At 45.3% G+C, this 13,331-nt stretch overlaps 1 protein-coding gene across 2 annotated transcripts; it reads right to left on the bottom strand.

Annotated features, from left to right (window-relative positions):
- Positions 1-192: 192 nt before the first annotated feature.
- Positions 193-8,994, bottom strand: mcm8 (minichromosome maintenance 8 homologous recombination repair factor). Of its 2 annotated transcripts, none has more exons than XM_085921555.1 (21): positions 8,725-8,994; positions 7,272-7,553; positions 6,847-6,912; positions 6,692-6,774; positions 6,477-6,626; positions 6,065-6,162; positions 5,599-5,797; positions 5,447-5,532; positions 5,011-5,156; positions 4,837-4,911; positions 4,627-4,768; positions 4,001-4,031; positions 3,789-3,926; positions 3,647-3,707; positions 3,282-3,362; positions 2,536-2,731; positions 2,242-2,458; positions 1,831-2,040; positions 1,679-1,755; positions 1,054-1,243; positions 193-639 (listed from the first exon to the last, which is right to left on the bottom strand). In XM_085921555.1, the coding sequence occupies exons 2-21, from the start codon at positions 7,549-7,551 to the stop codon at positions 547-549; spliced, it is 2,619 nt and encodes an 872-aa protein (XP_085777681.1). In that variant the 5' UTR covers positions 7,552-7,553; positions 8,725-8,994; the 3' UTR covers positions 193-546. The 2 variants fall into 2 exon arrangements, with proteins under 2 accessions (XP_085777681.1, XP_085777680.1); XM_085921554.1 differs by lacking the exon at positions 8,725-8,994 and adding an exon at positions 8,372-8,643.
- Positions 8,995-13,331: the final 4,337 nt, after the last annotated feature.

Raw genomic sequence — 13,331 nt, 5'->3', positions numbered from 1 at the left:
CGCATGCAAGAAGCAGTGCTTACCTAACGCAAACCTACATTATTATTTGGAAGTACATACATTTTATATGGTTAAATAAAACCGAGATAATCCAATTAGAAAATGTATTTGTTAAAACAAGAACAAACTGCCCAGTTGCGAAAAGTTCTTTATTTAATAAATAGTTCTATAACAAAGTGCGAGTCAAGAAAATACACCCCCCCCCCCAAAACTCAAAAAAAAAATTGTCTTTTAAGGCAAATGACTAATTCAAATGAAATTACAAATACCTCTATGTGAATTCTCTGGTAAATGTAACCTGTACTATCACAAGGGTGGGCAAATTTTGTGCTTGAGACCACATGTGATTTTCATAACAATAGGATTTCATTATAAAATACTGACAATAATAAATAAAATGTAAATTCATGTTGGCAGAACAGATATAGTGGGTCTGAGTAAAGAAGAGAGATACCTTTCACACTCCTTGCCTAGTCTGTTATTTGTTTTTGTGTCGAATCGTAATTCTAGTCCTTCGGTGAGCGATGGTCAAGTCTGTTTGGCTTGTCAGACAATCTGAAGTTGGTAGAGCTTGGCTCCCTTCTTCAACAGGTAGCCTTGTTCATTCAGTGAACTCACCAGACCCTCAAAGTCCATTACCTGCCAGAAAATTATACACGGTATATCGATGACTGCGAATGAGTAAAGCAGAAGTGAGAAAGCATATTGAGGCATAAGTAATAACATGTAAAAAAATGAAGTAAATTTGAAGACATAAAGATGTCAAACAAGAAGCAAGAACCACTCTGAAATTTGCCGTAAACCTGCATTTCTGTTTGAATGGTAAAATCCTGACGACAAATGCAGTGGTCTTTGTTTGTAGTATTGCGGCAACGCAGGTTTTGGGGAGCGACTATTATTTTTTATCAGATTATTATTTGGGAAAATTGGACTAGTTACATTATTTGTTTTTTGGCAATCTGTTTGTTTTGATGGTTTGCTATGCTGTTCATCAAACTTAAGCAAGGGGAGAGTCGCTTTTGTCAAATAAATTCCCGCCCACATTGAGTATACCTGGATGTTTAGCCTCTTTGCCACAGATCGGATGGTCTGCAGGTCAAATTCTTTCTGATTGGTCCGCTGGGCATGCGCGTGGAGGGCACTGATGAGTCTCTTTGCGGCGCTACGTTGACTCATGCCCGCGCCTAGCTGCGAGCGCTCAAAGTCCAGATTGCCCAGGCCATCAGAGTACGTGTCAACCAGGCTGCACAGACAAATCAAACACACAACGAGGGTGATTCAAGGCAACAAGGAAGGAAATGCGCCGACGTTTTGCTCATGAGATAACCAGTTGGTGGTTTGAAAATGCACGTGCAAACCCAGGGACTTGATTTGTGTCCAATTTTACGTAATCTGAGAACGATTTGTATTCTGCATAAAATGTGACTCCATTTGCGTTCATCCATCTCCTGCATGCCAGCGACACAACAATTTGATACTCTTCCACTAGTTGGCAGAAGGTACAATGAACCTGTTGCTAGATGCAAACAACAAAAAAGTTATGTTCAATTAAAAAGGCACACAACTGGTGAGTAAATTGAGACAAGATCAGTTGACTATATTTATTTTTGGGTTTTGTTGTGAGCTATTACTAACGTGAAATTTGTGGCTCCTATATGTCTGCAAAGCTGTGCTCTACCTGTGTTTCATAATTTCCACCACATCTTCAGCATGGCTCTTGGTGGCTGTCTCACTGAGGTCCAGTCTGGCTCTCGCCTGCATGGGACCAGCCACATTGCACTCATCAATTTGCACAACATTTGACGTCCAGGGCGACATGTTGGCAGCTACCTCGGTGAGTCTGATGAGGGACTCGAGCTGACGGGTGGTGATGGGAGTGGTGTCGGCAGCTTGCGACTGGAATCTCAGCGACAGGTAGAAGTCCTGAAGTGTCTGCGCGGCTTCCGATGAGAGTGTGGGGTGAACGTAGTGGCGAGCGTAGCTGATGTACTTCCTTAACAAGGACGCTGGAATGGGGTCGACCGCTTCACCTGCTGGGATCTTTACAAGCATGTCATTGACAAGCGGACGCCATTGTACTCCTTGAAAAGATACTACAAGTGTTCGATTCAAAACAGCCTGATGTTACCAGGAGTCAATCAGAAGCCAAGGGAAAGCAAACTGAGGAACTGTTGATTATTTTATATACTTGCTGACTTTTTAGTGCATTTCATACATTTTTAATACTGTACAGTATTTCACCTGCAAACGCTCAGACAGCAGCATGTCCGCGCGCTCCAGCAAGACCGATGTCTCGGCATCTCTCTCGTAGCTCCTCGCAATGACAGCGCTGATGATTTTCCCTCCGCCGGCCCGGGTGGCCATGATGTGCTCCGACAGACGGCGGTCGCGAGACTCGTCGGGGATGTCCAGGAGGAGGAAGACCACGTCGAAGCGGGATAGCAGCGGTGAGCCCAACCTGAAAAGTAGGCCTCGCGCAGCGTAAGAATGTCGGCAATTGATGAAAATGTGTTTAGCCACCGAGCGATGCCTCACTTCAAATTTTCAGAGACTGTCTTGCCTCGGTTGTAATGGCCTCCGACGGGGTTGGCGGCAGCGACGACGGAGGTTCTGGCGGGCAGAGAGGAAACGATGCCTGCTTTGGCCAGACTCACGGACTGCTGCTCCATGGCTTCCAAAAGGGCCTGCTGCTGGCGGCCCAGCTTGTCAAACTCATCAATGCAGCACAATCCTGAGCAGAAAACACATGTGCTGAGATGAACCGCATATTGTAAAAGAGAGAGATCCCTGAAGATGGCGGTGCTGCTTCGCTTTGGATTTGAGCTCGGTGCCAGAAGATAGGCATGTTGATCATTGAGTGAATAGCGAACGCCACGTAAAAAAAGTCCAGAAAACATTCAAAGTCAGTCATGCGCTGCGTCAGCGTTGCTCACAGTGCAATGTTTTTGTTGTGTTCCTTTCTCTTCAAAATTTGGCTGAGTTGAGAACATGCAGCCACACACCCAGTCGCAAAGGCCTCACTCAACTGATGGTTGGCATGGTAACGAAAGGCCGAACAGCATGAGACTCATGGGAATTGTTTTTAATTTGTGGGGGAAAAAATGACCCCCTTTCAACGAAGAAGATTGCCTCGTACTGCACTTACATCATGTAAAGTCGACACTATCGTGAGCACTGTTAGCTCTTTTTTTTGGTCCTTATTAAATTGTACCAAGGGGTATCTAATGAAGTGGCCAATGAGTGTAAAACATTTGAAGATACGTTTAGACTTGCTTTCCAACCTTGGTCAGCCAGCACCAAGGCCCCAGCCTCCAGGGCGTAGTCTCCACTTGGTTGATCTCTGCACAAACTCACCGTTAGTCCTGAAGAAATGCACACAAAATAGTATAAAAAAAAAGTATACTTGAACAACTTGACTGTGATTGAATTGTGTCGTGGGAAACGCTAGCAACACATTTGATGTGAATGCGGCAATAGAATGTGAACATTCAGTGTTAGTGTCATTTATCCAGAGTAGCAACATGGAGACTGAGGTGGATAATGCTGGCTTTTAACAGGCAGTGTAGGTGAGGCAAAGTGGTGCGAATCAATAAAAGTTCACAGACTCCATGTGAGTGCCACATCTAAAATTGAAGTGACAATTTACCTGCAGTGCTTGTGGTGTTGCCACAAACGTAGATCCCCCGAGGAGCCACATTGCACACCGCCTGCAAATGAAGATACCTTTATTGAGTTAAAGTTTTAGCAAAAGAGCAGGAAGGAGTCATCATCTCAGGTGTTGAATCGACCTGCAACATCTGGCTTTTGCCCAGTCCAGGATCTCCCACCATCAAGACGTGGGGGTCTCCTCTGACTGGGACGCGGTTCTTGCCCACGTGCTTCTGCCGGCCTCCGAACAACACCAACACAAGCGCCGCTTTCACTAGCTAAAAACACGTATGGCAAAGCATCAGCGTGACAGGCCAACTAGATAACATGCAGAGTGGACGGCGGTGCTCACCAGGTGGCCGTAAATGGCGGGACACAGAGAGCTGCGGGGGGTGGGGAGAAGCGGGGTTAGGGTTTAGGCGGGGTACACATTGAGAAAAAACATCTAAAACTAGCAGGAAGACGTTGCATAGATAAAGAATCACAAGTTAAGGAACATGTTTCCAATGGATTTGGTATATTTGTGTCTATAGTTGACAGTTTATGTCGGAGCTTGATTTGACTCGTTTCATTCAGTGGTTCTGTACCTGGGTTTGATTGAAACCTAGGGGTTCGGTGAGTCGGTCTCAGGGGTTCGACAGAGCCTCCACTGATGAGGTCCGAACAAACCTGATTTATCATGTCAATTCTGATTTGCCAGTATGTAATTTGTTGCGAGTTCATGCATTGTGTTGGTTTAGTTCTTTGAACAAGATGATGTTCATGCACGGCTCATTTTGTGCACCAGTAAAAAACATTTATGTCTTGAATTAAAAAAATATATTTTTCACTAGCGAAGGGGTTAGGTTAATTCACATATGATACTGATGGGGTTCGGTGCCTCCAACAAGGTTAAGAACCACTGCTCTATCTTGTCCTTAGATGCGCATGCTTGTTTGCCCCTTTTTTCTTTTTCACTTTTAAGGTGGGCCCACTTACTGAACTATGAGTCGGAGCAGGTCAGGCTGCGACTGGATCTCCTTGATGGCGTAGAGCTCCTTCAGGCTAAACTCCTCGCCTCCACTACGATCATCGGGCGAGCCGCCGGACGACCCCGCTCCTCCAGACTTGGACTGCTGACCTGCATTCATCATTCCTTAGCTGTGCTTCATGATGACGCCTGACTGGAAAGTGAAACTTGGACGGCACCTTTTGTGTTGCTCACTGACGTGGCCTCAATATAGAGGAGGAACATGCACTTGTCCTTATTCCTCCGGGAGTTGCCTGGATCACAGATGTAACATGAATGGGCTTTTCTTCCTACTCCACTCAATAAAACACGAGTGTGACAGTGTATGTGTGTGTGTGTGTGTGCGAGCGCACCATCCGTTGAGACTCTAACGATCCCTGTCACTGTCACTGTGTCGCCGGGGACACAACTGTCACAGAGATCGGCGGTCAGATGGCACTCTACGGTGCGTGGGATCCGTCCGGCCTCCCTCCTCTCACCGCACACCAACTCCTGCACCCTACCAACACATAGATATTGTTAACCCTATCTTTAGCATTGTGCCAAAATTCTGGAGCACAATGAATTATGCCAGTCAATCTACTGCAGGTGAGTGAGTCACTGCTGAGGTAACAGTCAAGTGTGACACCTAGTGGTGGCATTGTGACATTGATGAACATGTCAAATTGTGCTTTTGTCGTTTAATGTTGGTGTTCATTTTGGTTTGAAACATGTTGTGTAACAAGGTGAGTCATTCTTGTTTAAAACAGTAAAGCAGCAAGAGCAAATAGTGTGCAGCCTGATACTTACTTGATGATTTGCCAGTCGACAGTGTGTGTAAGAGGGGAACTCCGTCTGGCACTGAATGCACGACTGCGGCAATCTGAACGGATGCACTGCGACAGCACGCACGTATGAAACCGCTCCATTTTCATTTAACTCAAAGTATGCATCCTCTATACCTTGGTGGGTGTCGCATACTTCCCGCGCTGCAGCGGTAGAGATATTGTGCTGAAGCACGTCAGGCACTGGAAGGCCAGCCTGCTGCACTGAGGCCTGATGGTGCTCACCCGGACCACCGTGCCCCTCACGCACACCAGGCAGCCGAACAGGCTGGCGCGCAGCTTGCGCAGCGGAGTCAGCGGCTCATAGTTATACAGCCTGAAAGAAATGCAAGTCATATATCCAAAGTCTACAAATTGGTGTTAAAAATAAAAAAAAAAACCACAAAAAAAATCCTTCAAAAAGAGAAATCTTTTGTTGGGGGGGAAGTAACCAATGTATGTTGTACACGTTACAGGTAGCAATTAGTTATCTTGGTCTCATTTTAATTTCATAACAAGTGCTCCCTTTGGACAGGGTGTGTGGACCTTTTACATTCACAGTGGCTGTCGCCTGTAAACAAACGTGAGCTCCGCTGAGGCATACCTCGCGGTGATGTGAGGGATGTGGATGATTGGCGTGGCCGTAGGTAGCTCGTCCCCGGGCAGCTCGGCAGCCTGCTTTTCTAAGTCCGTGGTTAACACCTGATTGCTCACGACAAGAAAAGGAGGCCTTTCAACAACAAACTATATGGTTTGAATTGAATGAACCAAATTGACACAAACGTGGCCTAACTTTGATTCATTCACATTACACGTCCCACATGCCAGTCAACAAGTTTGTCAGACAAAATAAAATAAAAAATACAACATCAGATGAACATTAAACAAATTATGTCCAATACATATTCTACTTTTGCAGACATACTGCCATTCATACTCTTGTCTCACACAACAGTGAACTAACAAGGATGTATTTGACACAGTGTATTAAGAAGCACTTGTGAGTGTGTACATACTTGGTGAACGGCCACTCCCAAACAGTTGAGGATCAGCTCCGGTTGCTCCTTCAACTCAACAGCCAGGGCAGGAAGCGCGGCAAGCACCGTCTCATTTGCGCTCAGGTCTGCGTAATCTATCAGTACGTTGCCCTGACGTTCGATCTCCTCCTGTAACACCCAGCAAGTTGCCACTCCAGTCCAGACACCCTTGTGTCCAAGAGGCACAACCCCACCTTGTCGTAGAGGTCAATCTTGGAGGCAAAGTACTTGTCAAACACTTTGATCTTCTCCACACTGGGCGAGCTCTCGATGAAACCTGGTCAAAGACGAGTCCGATGATCACGTGTGAATCTAGCAGTCAATGCGAGGCCTAATCTTCATTAAATACCGTCAGTGAAGTACAGCGACCATCCTTTGTAAGGGCACAGCACATCCAGAGTGGCCTGATGGAGAACTGAAAAGAAAATGGACTTTTAATAGTTACTTCAGACTATATTTTTTTTATAGTTGTACCTAAACATATTCAGCTGATAGAACTTGACTTTTTTTTGGTTTTGTTTTTCTGAATATAGAAAGGCTTTTTTTTTTTAAATATTTTATTAGACAAATTGCTGAGTTAAGATGCTTTAGGTCCGTAGAGGAATCACAAAGGCACATCTGTTTAAGCAGTAAAAATATTTTTCCTGAGAAATAATTTGTAGTAAGGACAGGACCCGGGGGCAAAAAAAAATTGTAGTAGCTCTGCCTCTCTCATAGAATTTATTTCTCAACAGCAGTTTTTGTTTCTTTCCAAACCAAATGTAATGGACTCACCCGTATGTGTGCCTATGTGTGGGCTGTGACTTGCCGACACTCTGCTATCGCCGCTAGTCTTCCCTCCCATTGGTCCTCCTCGTCCACTACCTGAATTCCCTCTCCAAGGTTTACCCCTCCATCCATTGCTTCCTCTCCATCCTCCTCCACCTCTCCATCCCTTATTGCCTCCTCCTCCTCTCCATTCTCCAGCACCTCCTCCTCTCCATCCTCCACTGTTTCCTCTCCAACCACCATTGCCACCCCTCCACGGGCCACTTTTGGATTCCTGTCCACTCATTCCTGGAAAAAAAGGGGAGCTGTTTAAGCACAAGTACAAATCGCATTTTTCTAATGTACCAGTTACCATTTGTTATACAGAGTAACCCGCTCTGCTGTGCGTTTTGGGCTAGCCCTGTGAAATTATATCACAGCAAAATTCAGCTGAATTCTAAAGACATGTTGCCCATGTATACACTATAAATATGGCTCTTTGTTGACGTGGGAAAATGTGTTTGCAAATTTTGACTCAAGACGTGAGGTGAAGCCGCATGTATTTTTGCTATAAGATCGTCTTGCCATCACCTGTAAAAGTCTACATAGGATGCATGACTCTACTGACATTCTTTTCAAGAATTATTATTATCTGTTATCTTATTATCTGTAAAAGAACGTCGATGCACGTTCAACGTGGGGAAGATGTTTCAAAGATTGGAAAAATATAACAAAACTTGTTAAGGACCTGTAAAATAAACGTAGGACGTTCGACTCAACTGTGTTTGAAAAGAACTACCTCATATTAGTACAACTGAACCCCTCGCGGGGTGCGTCAATTGACGCTCCAAAGATGAATTTAAAATCGGGAGCATAGCTGCCTGCAGCCATCAATGCTAATCCTCGACTTAGAGTATTTCAACAGTACAGTGTTGGTACAGCCAAAAACCAGCGTGTGATGATGGCTCATTTGATATTTGTCCAGGATAATCAAGCGAAATATCATAAAATTAGCATTGTGGTAACTACCATGCTAATGAAAGCAGCCCGCACTTCTGTACTGCAACCAAGCAGTACAACAAATAACGTTGCTAACATGATAACTTAGGTCCATAGTCATAACTTACCTCTTTCGTCGTTGCAATTGTAGTGTAGCTAATGTTATTGATTTAGCACATACGTTGCGTGTTTATCTGGTGCAGCCAAATAGGTGCTTAAGCTTTCAGTGCTTAAATCACGCGCGGTTTTGTTGTCGTCGCTTTACTTCCTTTTACGTAGTGATGATGTCATTTGAGAGAGGTCCGGTCGCCCCTTAGCGAAGGACCGTGAAACGTTTAATGTTGTTTCCCAGCAAACAAACCAACATTGCGTGTAAAGAAAAAAAATGTGCACGTTTTCAAAGAAAAAAACACCTCGAATAGATTTTAATAATATACTATAGCGTGCGTTTGTCGTGCGTGTTGTTTAACACTAGCGTTACCTAGCCAAAAAGCCGCTTGTGCGGCATTGGCATTGCCAGATGAAGCCTTGAAGTTTTCCCATCCAGATGTAATGATACATGGCGGCCGTTGCTCAGGCAGGAGAGCGGGTCGATTAGTAGCTCGATTGACTTACCTGGTAAACCGTGTGTGTGTGTGTGTGTGTGTGTGTGTGTGTGTGTGTGTGTGTGTGTGTGTGTGTGTGTGTGTGTGTGTGTGTGTGTGTGTGTGTGTGTGTGTGTGTGTGTGTGTGTGTGTGTGTGTGTGTGTGTGTGTGTGTGTGTGTGTGTGTGTGTGTGTATGTATGTATATATATATATATATATATATTCAGGCCTCGTTTCTTTTTATCTGGTGTGAATGTCACGACTTTGTTCTTGTTCTTTGGGAGACACATCAAATCTTCTTGCAACAGCACGCATGGATGCGTGCTGTTGCAAGAAGATTTGATGTGTCTCCCAGTACAATCTCTAGAGCATGGAGGAGATTCCAGGAGACAGGCAGTTACTCTAGGAGAGCTGCACAGGGCCGTAGACGGTCCTCATCCCATCAGCAGGACCGATATCCGCTGCTTTGTGCAAGGAGGAACAGGTTGAGCACTGCCCGAGCCCTACAGAATGACCTTTAGCAGGCTACTGGTGTGAATGTTTTTGCCCAAACAGTCAGAAACAGACTTCACAAGGGTGGCCTCAGGGCACAACATCCTGTAGTGTGCCCTATGCTCACTACTCAGCACTGTGGAGCTCGATTGGCATTTGCCATAGAACACCAGAATTGGCAAGTCTGCCACTGGCGCCCTGTGCTTTTCACAGATGAGAGGAGGTTTACCCTGAGCACCTGTGAAAGACGTGAAAGGGTCTGGAGAAGCCAAGGAGAGCGCTATGCTGCCTGCAACATCATTCAGCATGACCGGTTTGGTGGTGGGTCAGTGATGGTCTGGCGGGGCATTTCCATGGAGGGACGAACAGACCTCTACAGGCTAGAGAATGGCAGTCTGACTGCCATTAGGTATCGGGATGAAATCCTTGCACCCATGGTCAGACAGTGCAGTAGGTCCTGATCCACGACATTTCCGGCCTCATGTGGCAAGAGTATGCAGACAGTATCTGGAGGATGAAGGAATTGACACAATTGAATGGCCCTCACGATCACTTTATCTAAACCCGATAGAACACCTTTGGGACATAATGTTTCGGTCCATCAGACGCCGCCAGGTTGCTCGTTAGACTTTGCAGGAGCTCACTGATGCCCTTAGACAGATCTGGGAGGACATCCCACAAGACATCATCCGTCGTCTCATTAGGAGCATGCCACGATGTTGTCAAGCATGCATACAAGCATGTGGGGGCTACACAAGATATTGAAAAGAGTTTCGAATTGCAGAAATTGAATCTGGGCAAAATGGACGAGCCTGCCACATCATTTTTTCACTTTGATTTTTGGGGTGTTTATATACTGAGCCATCTCAGTATAGATGTCCAATTTTTTTTTCACCATTGAAATCTGATGTTTTTAAAGTGTTCCTTTAATTTTTTTTAACAGTGTGTGTGTGTGTGTGTGTATATATATATATATATATATATATATATATATATATATATGAAGGCTCGGTGCGCACTGGGTAGCATGTCCGCCTCACAGTTAGGAGGGTGCGGGTTTGATGCCACCTCAGGGCCTCCCTGTGTGGAGTTTGCATGTTCTCCCCGTGTCCGCGTGGGTTTTCTCCGGGCACTCCGGTTTCCTCCCACATCCCAAAAACATGCTTGGTAGGCCGATTGAAGACTCTGAATTGTCCCTCGGTATGAGTGCGAGTGCGGATGTTTGTTCGTCTCTGTGCCCTGTGATTGGCTGGCAACCGGTTCAGGGGACTCCGCCTCCTGCCTGATGACGGCTGGGATAGGCTCCAGCACGCCCGCGATGGATGGATGGATGGATATATATAGAAGAGAGAGCAACAGCCATGTGTACATGTTCTATTAGGTTAGACAATCTCTGTACGTTTTGATGCTCATATCTGTACAATTCTTTTATTACTTTATATAAACATAACTGCTCAACCAGAACACAAATACAACACACATAACTGTATGAACACACACGCACACACAGGGGGGTGACGCCCCCACATTTAGGTACCAAACGGTCATGTGACAAGTTCCCGCCTTTCTGGACAGTATAAAACAAGCTGACCTGAAGACAGAAGCTGTTGTTTCATCTGCTGCCGTGCCATGTGTACTGACCGCCATTAAACAACCCAAGATCTTGCCAATAAGGAACCAACTCTATAGTCCACATCTTTGTTTTCTTGGCTCAACATCGGACATCCCACACAACACGCTTAAAAAAAAAAAAAAAAAAATATATATATATATATATACACATATATATATATATATATATATATATATATATATATATATATATATATATATATACACATATATATATATATATATATATATATATATATATATATATATATATATATATATATATACACACACACACACACACACACACACACACACACACACACACACACACACACACACACACACCCTTGATCACAGCAGCAGAATCTTCCTTCGAGCACGGATATGCCTCAGGCCAGCCTGAGTAAGCGTCAACTAACACAAGCAAAAAGCGTTTCCCATTCACTCTTCTATTCATGTCGGTGAAGTCAATAATCACCTCTGCCCCCGGCCACAGGGCCGGCTTAAACAGGCCGGGCTTAGGCTTCAACGTAGGACGTGCATTGAATGTCTGGCAGGACTCACAATCCGCAACAAATTACCAGACCACGTCCGAGAGTCTGGGACGCCACCAACTTCGGATATGGATCATCATGGCATGGGGACCCACATGGGAAGGTGTGTGTGCCTGTGACAGGACCTCCGCCATTAGCCTTCCTTCCGGAAGAGCGGGCTGGCCTTTGGGTCCTACCCACAAGCCATCTGATCGTTTGACAGCCTTTGCTGCCGGCCAGACTGATTTTTGTTCCGGGGACGTGGCATCCTGGGCGGTACACAGATCGGCATGTGAGAGCGACAGAGGCAAACAGGAGTCGGGGTGTTCCCCGTCCAGGATTACTGGACCGCGGGACACCATCGTCATCTCCAGCAATCCTGTGTCTGCCATGGGTTGTTTAATTTGGTATGCATTCTGAAACTCAGACCAGTACAAATTAGGAATGTGAGTTTTCCGCCAATCGGTCTGTTCCAACAACTGCTTGAGCCAGCGAAATGAGTGGCACCCCTTTCTCTATCATTTTGAACCACTGCATTTGTTCATGTTAGTTCAGTTGCCGCTGCAACTCCCTCTTTACCAATCAAAATGCGTGATGAAGTTAAATCCCACATGTGCCCTTCAATTTCTTCAAACAAATTCCGATATACATCATCACTTTTTTGGTCATAATATAGAGTGCAATGCAAAGGATCAACAGGTGGGTGGTATGGTGCCACTGAGCAGATCCAGGGTTTCCACAGCAGGTAGGTCGAGAACAGGGGTCTCTGGCTCCAACCTGGCCCAGTAGATGGTTGCAGTTTCTGCTTCTGTCGGTAGGGGCGCCATCAAATTGATCGGAGTGTCTGTGGAATGGATGTATTTGTGCCACAGTCTACACCCCGTCCGGGTGATCACAGTTTCAAGTGGTATGGTAAAAGGCAGAGTTCGTGGTTGTCCCGAGAAGCCGACTAAAGTTGTTGTTTTCTTTGACAGTGAGGATACAGGAAGGGCAGTGTTTATTGTTAGGGTTTATGAACTATCTTGATCGTATGATTATGTTGGGATGTAAACTAGAATGATAATAATAATAATAATAATAATAATACATTTTATTTGTATGGCGCCTTTCACGGCACTCAAGGTCGCCGAACACACATAAAATTGACACAATTAAAAGAAAAGAAGTCTAAAAGGAAAGAGACCTCTTGAGCAGAGCAATAAACTTAGACAAATGCCTGCCTAAACAGGTGGGTTTTGAGGTGAGATTTAAAAAGTTCGATAGAGTCAATGTTTCTGATGTCCGGGGTGAGGGAATTCCAGAGGCGAGGGGCAGAGCAACTGAAGGCTCTGGCCCCCATAGTTGACAGATGAAATGAGGGGACAGTGAGGGTGATACTGGAGGCAGACCTGAGAGACCGGGTAGGACTGTGTACATGAAGAAGGTCTGACAGGTATGGTGGAGCAAGGCAATGTATGGCCTTGAATGTGTGAAGGAGAATTTTATAATCAATGCGCTGTTTTATGGGGAGCCAGTGAAGTTGGTGTAGAACGGGAGTGATATGATGGTAGACAGTGGTTCCAGTGACAATGCGAGCAGTAGCATTCTGGACCAGTTGCAATTTATGGAGGAGTTTTTGAGGGAGACCAAAAAGGATGGAGTTGCAGTAATCTAAGCGAGAGGTGACAAGTGAGTGGACTAAGATAGCAGCGCTGGATGGGGTGAGTGATGAGCGGAGGCGATTAATGTTACGGAGGTGAAAATAAGCGGAACGGATAGTGTTGTTTATGTGGGTGCTGAATGATAGGTTGCAATCAAGGACGACACCCAGACTCTTTGTCTGAGGGGAAGGGGAAACCGAGGCGGTGTCAATGGTGAGAGTAA

The sequence above is a fragment of the Syngnathus leptorhynchus genome, chromosome 10 (genome assembly GCF_054491065.1).
Source record: "Syngnathus leptorhynchus isolate UIUO chromosome 10, UIUO_Slep, whole genome shotgun sequence".
NCBI classification, from domain to species: domain Eukaryota; kingdom Metazoa; phylum Chordata; class Actinopteri; order Syngnathiformes; family Syngnathidae; genus Syngnathus; species Syngnathus leptorhynchus.
The sequence above is the reverse complement of the archived record's forward strand: the minus strand, read 5'-3'. Positions and strand labels throughout refer to the sequence as shown.

Bases quoted from the DNA above. Each gene is read 5' to 3' on its own strand.
- mcm8 (XM_085921555.1), bottom strand. From the start codon at position 7,551: ATGAGTGGACAGGAATCCAAAAGTGGCCCGTGGAGGGGTGGCAATGGT. The intron at 5,533-5,598 runs GTATAGAGGATG...GTGCTGTCGCAG, and splicing joins AGTATGCGACACCCACCAAG to TGCATCCGTTCAGATTGCCG. The intron at 4,032-4,626 runs GTAAGTGGGCCC...CACCCCCCGCAG, and splicing joins CTGCTCCGACTCATAGTTCA to CTCTCTGTGTCCCGCCATTT.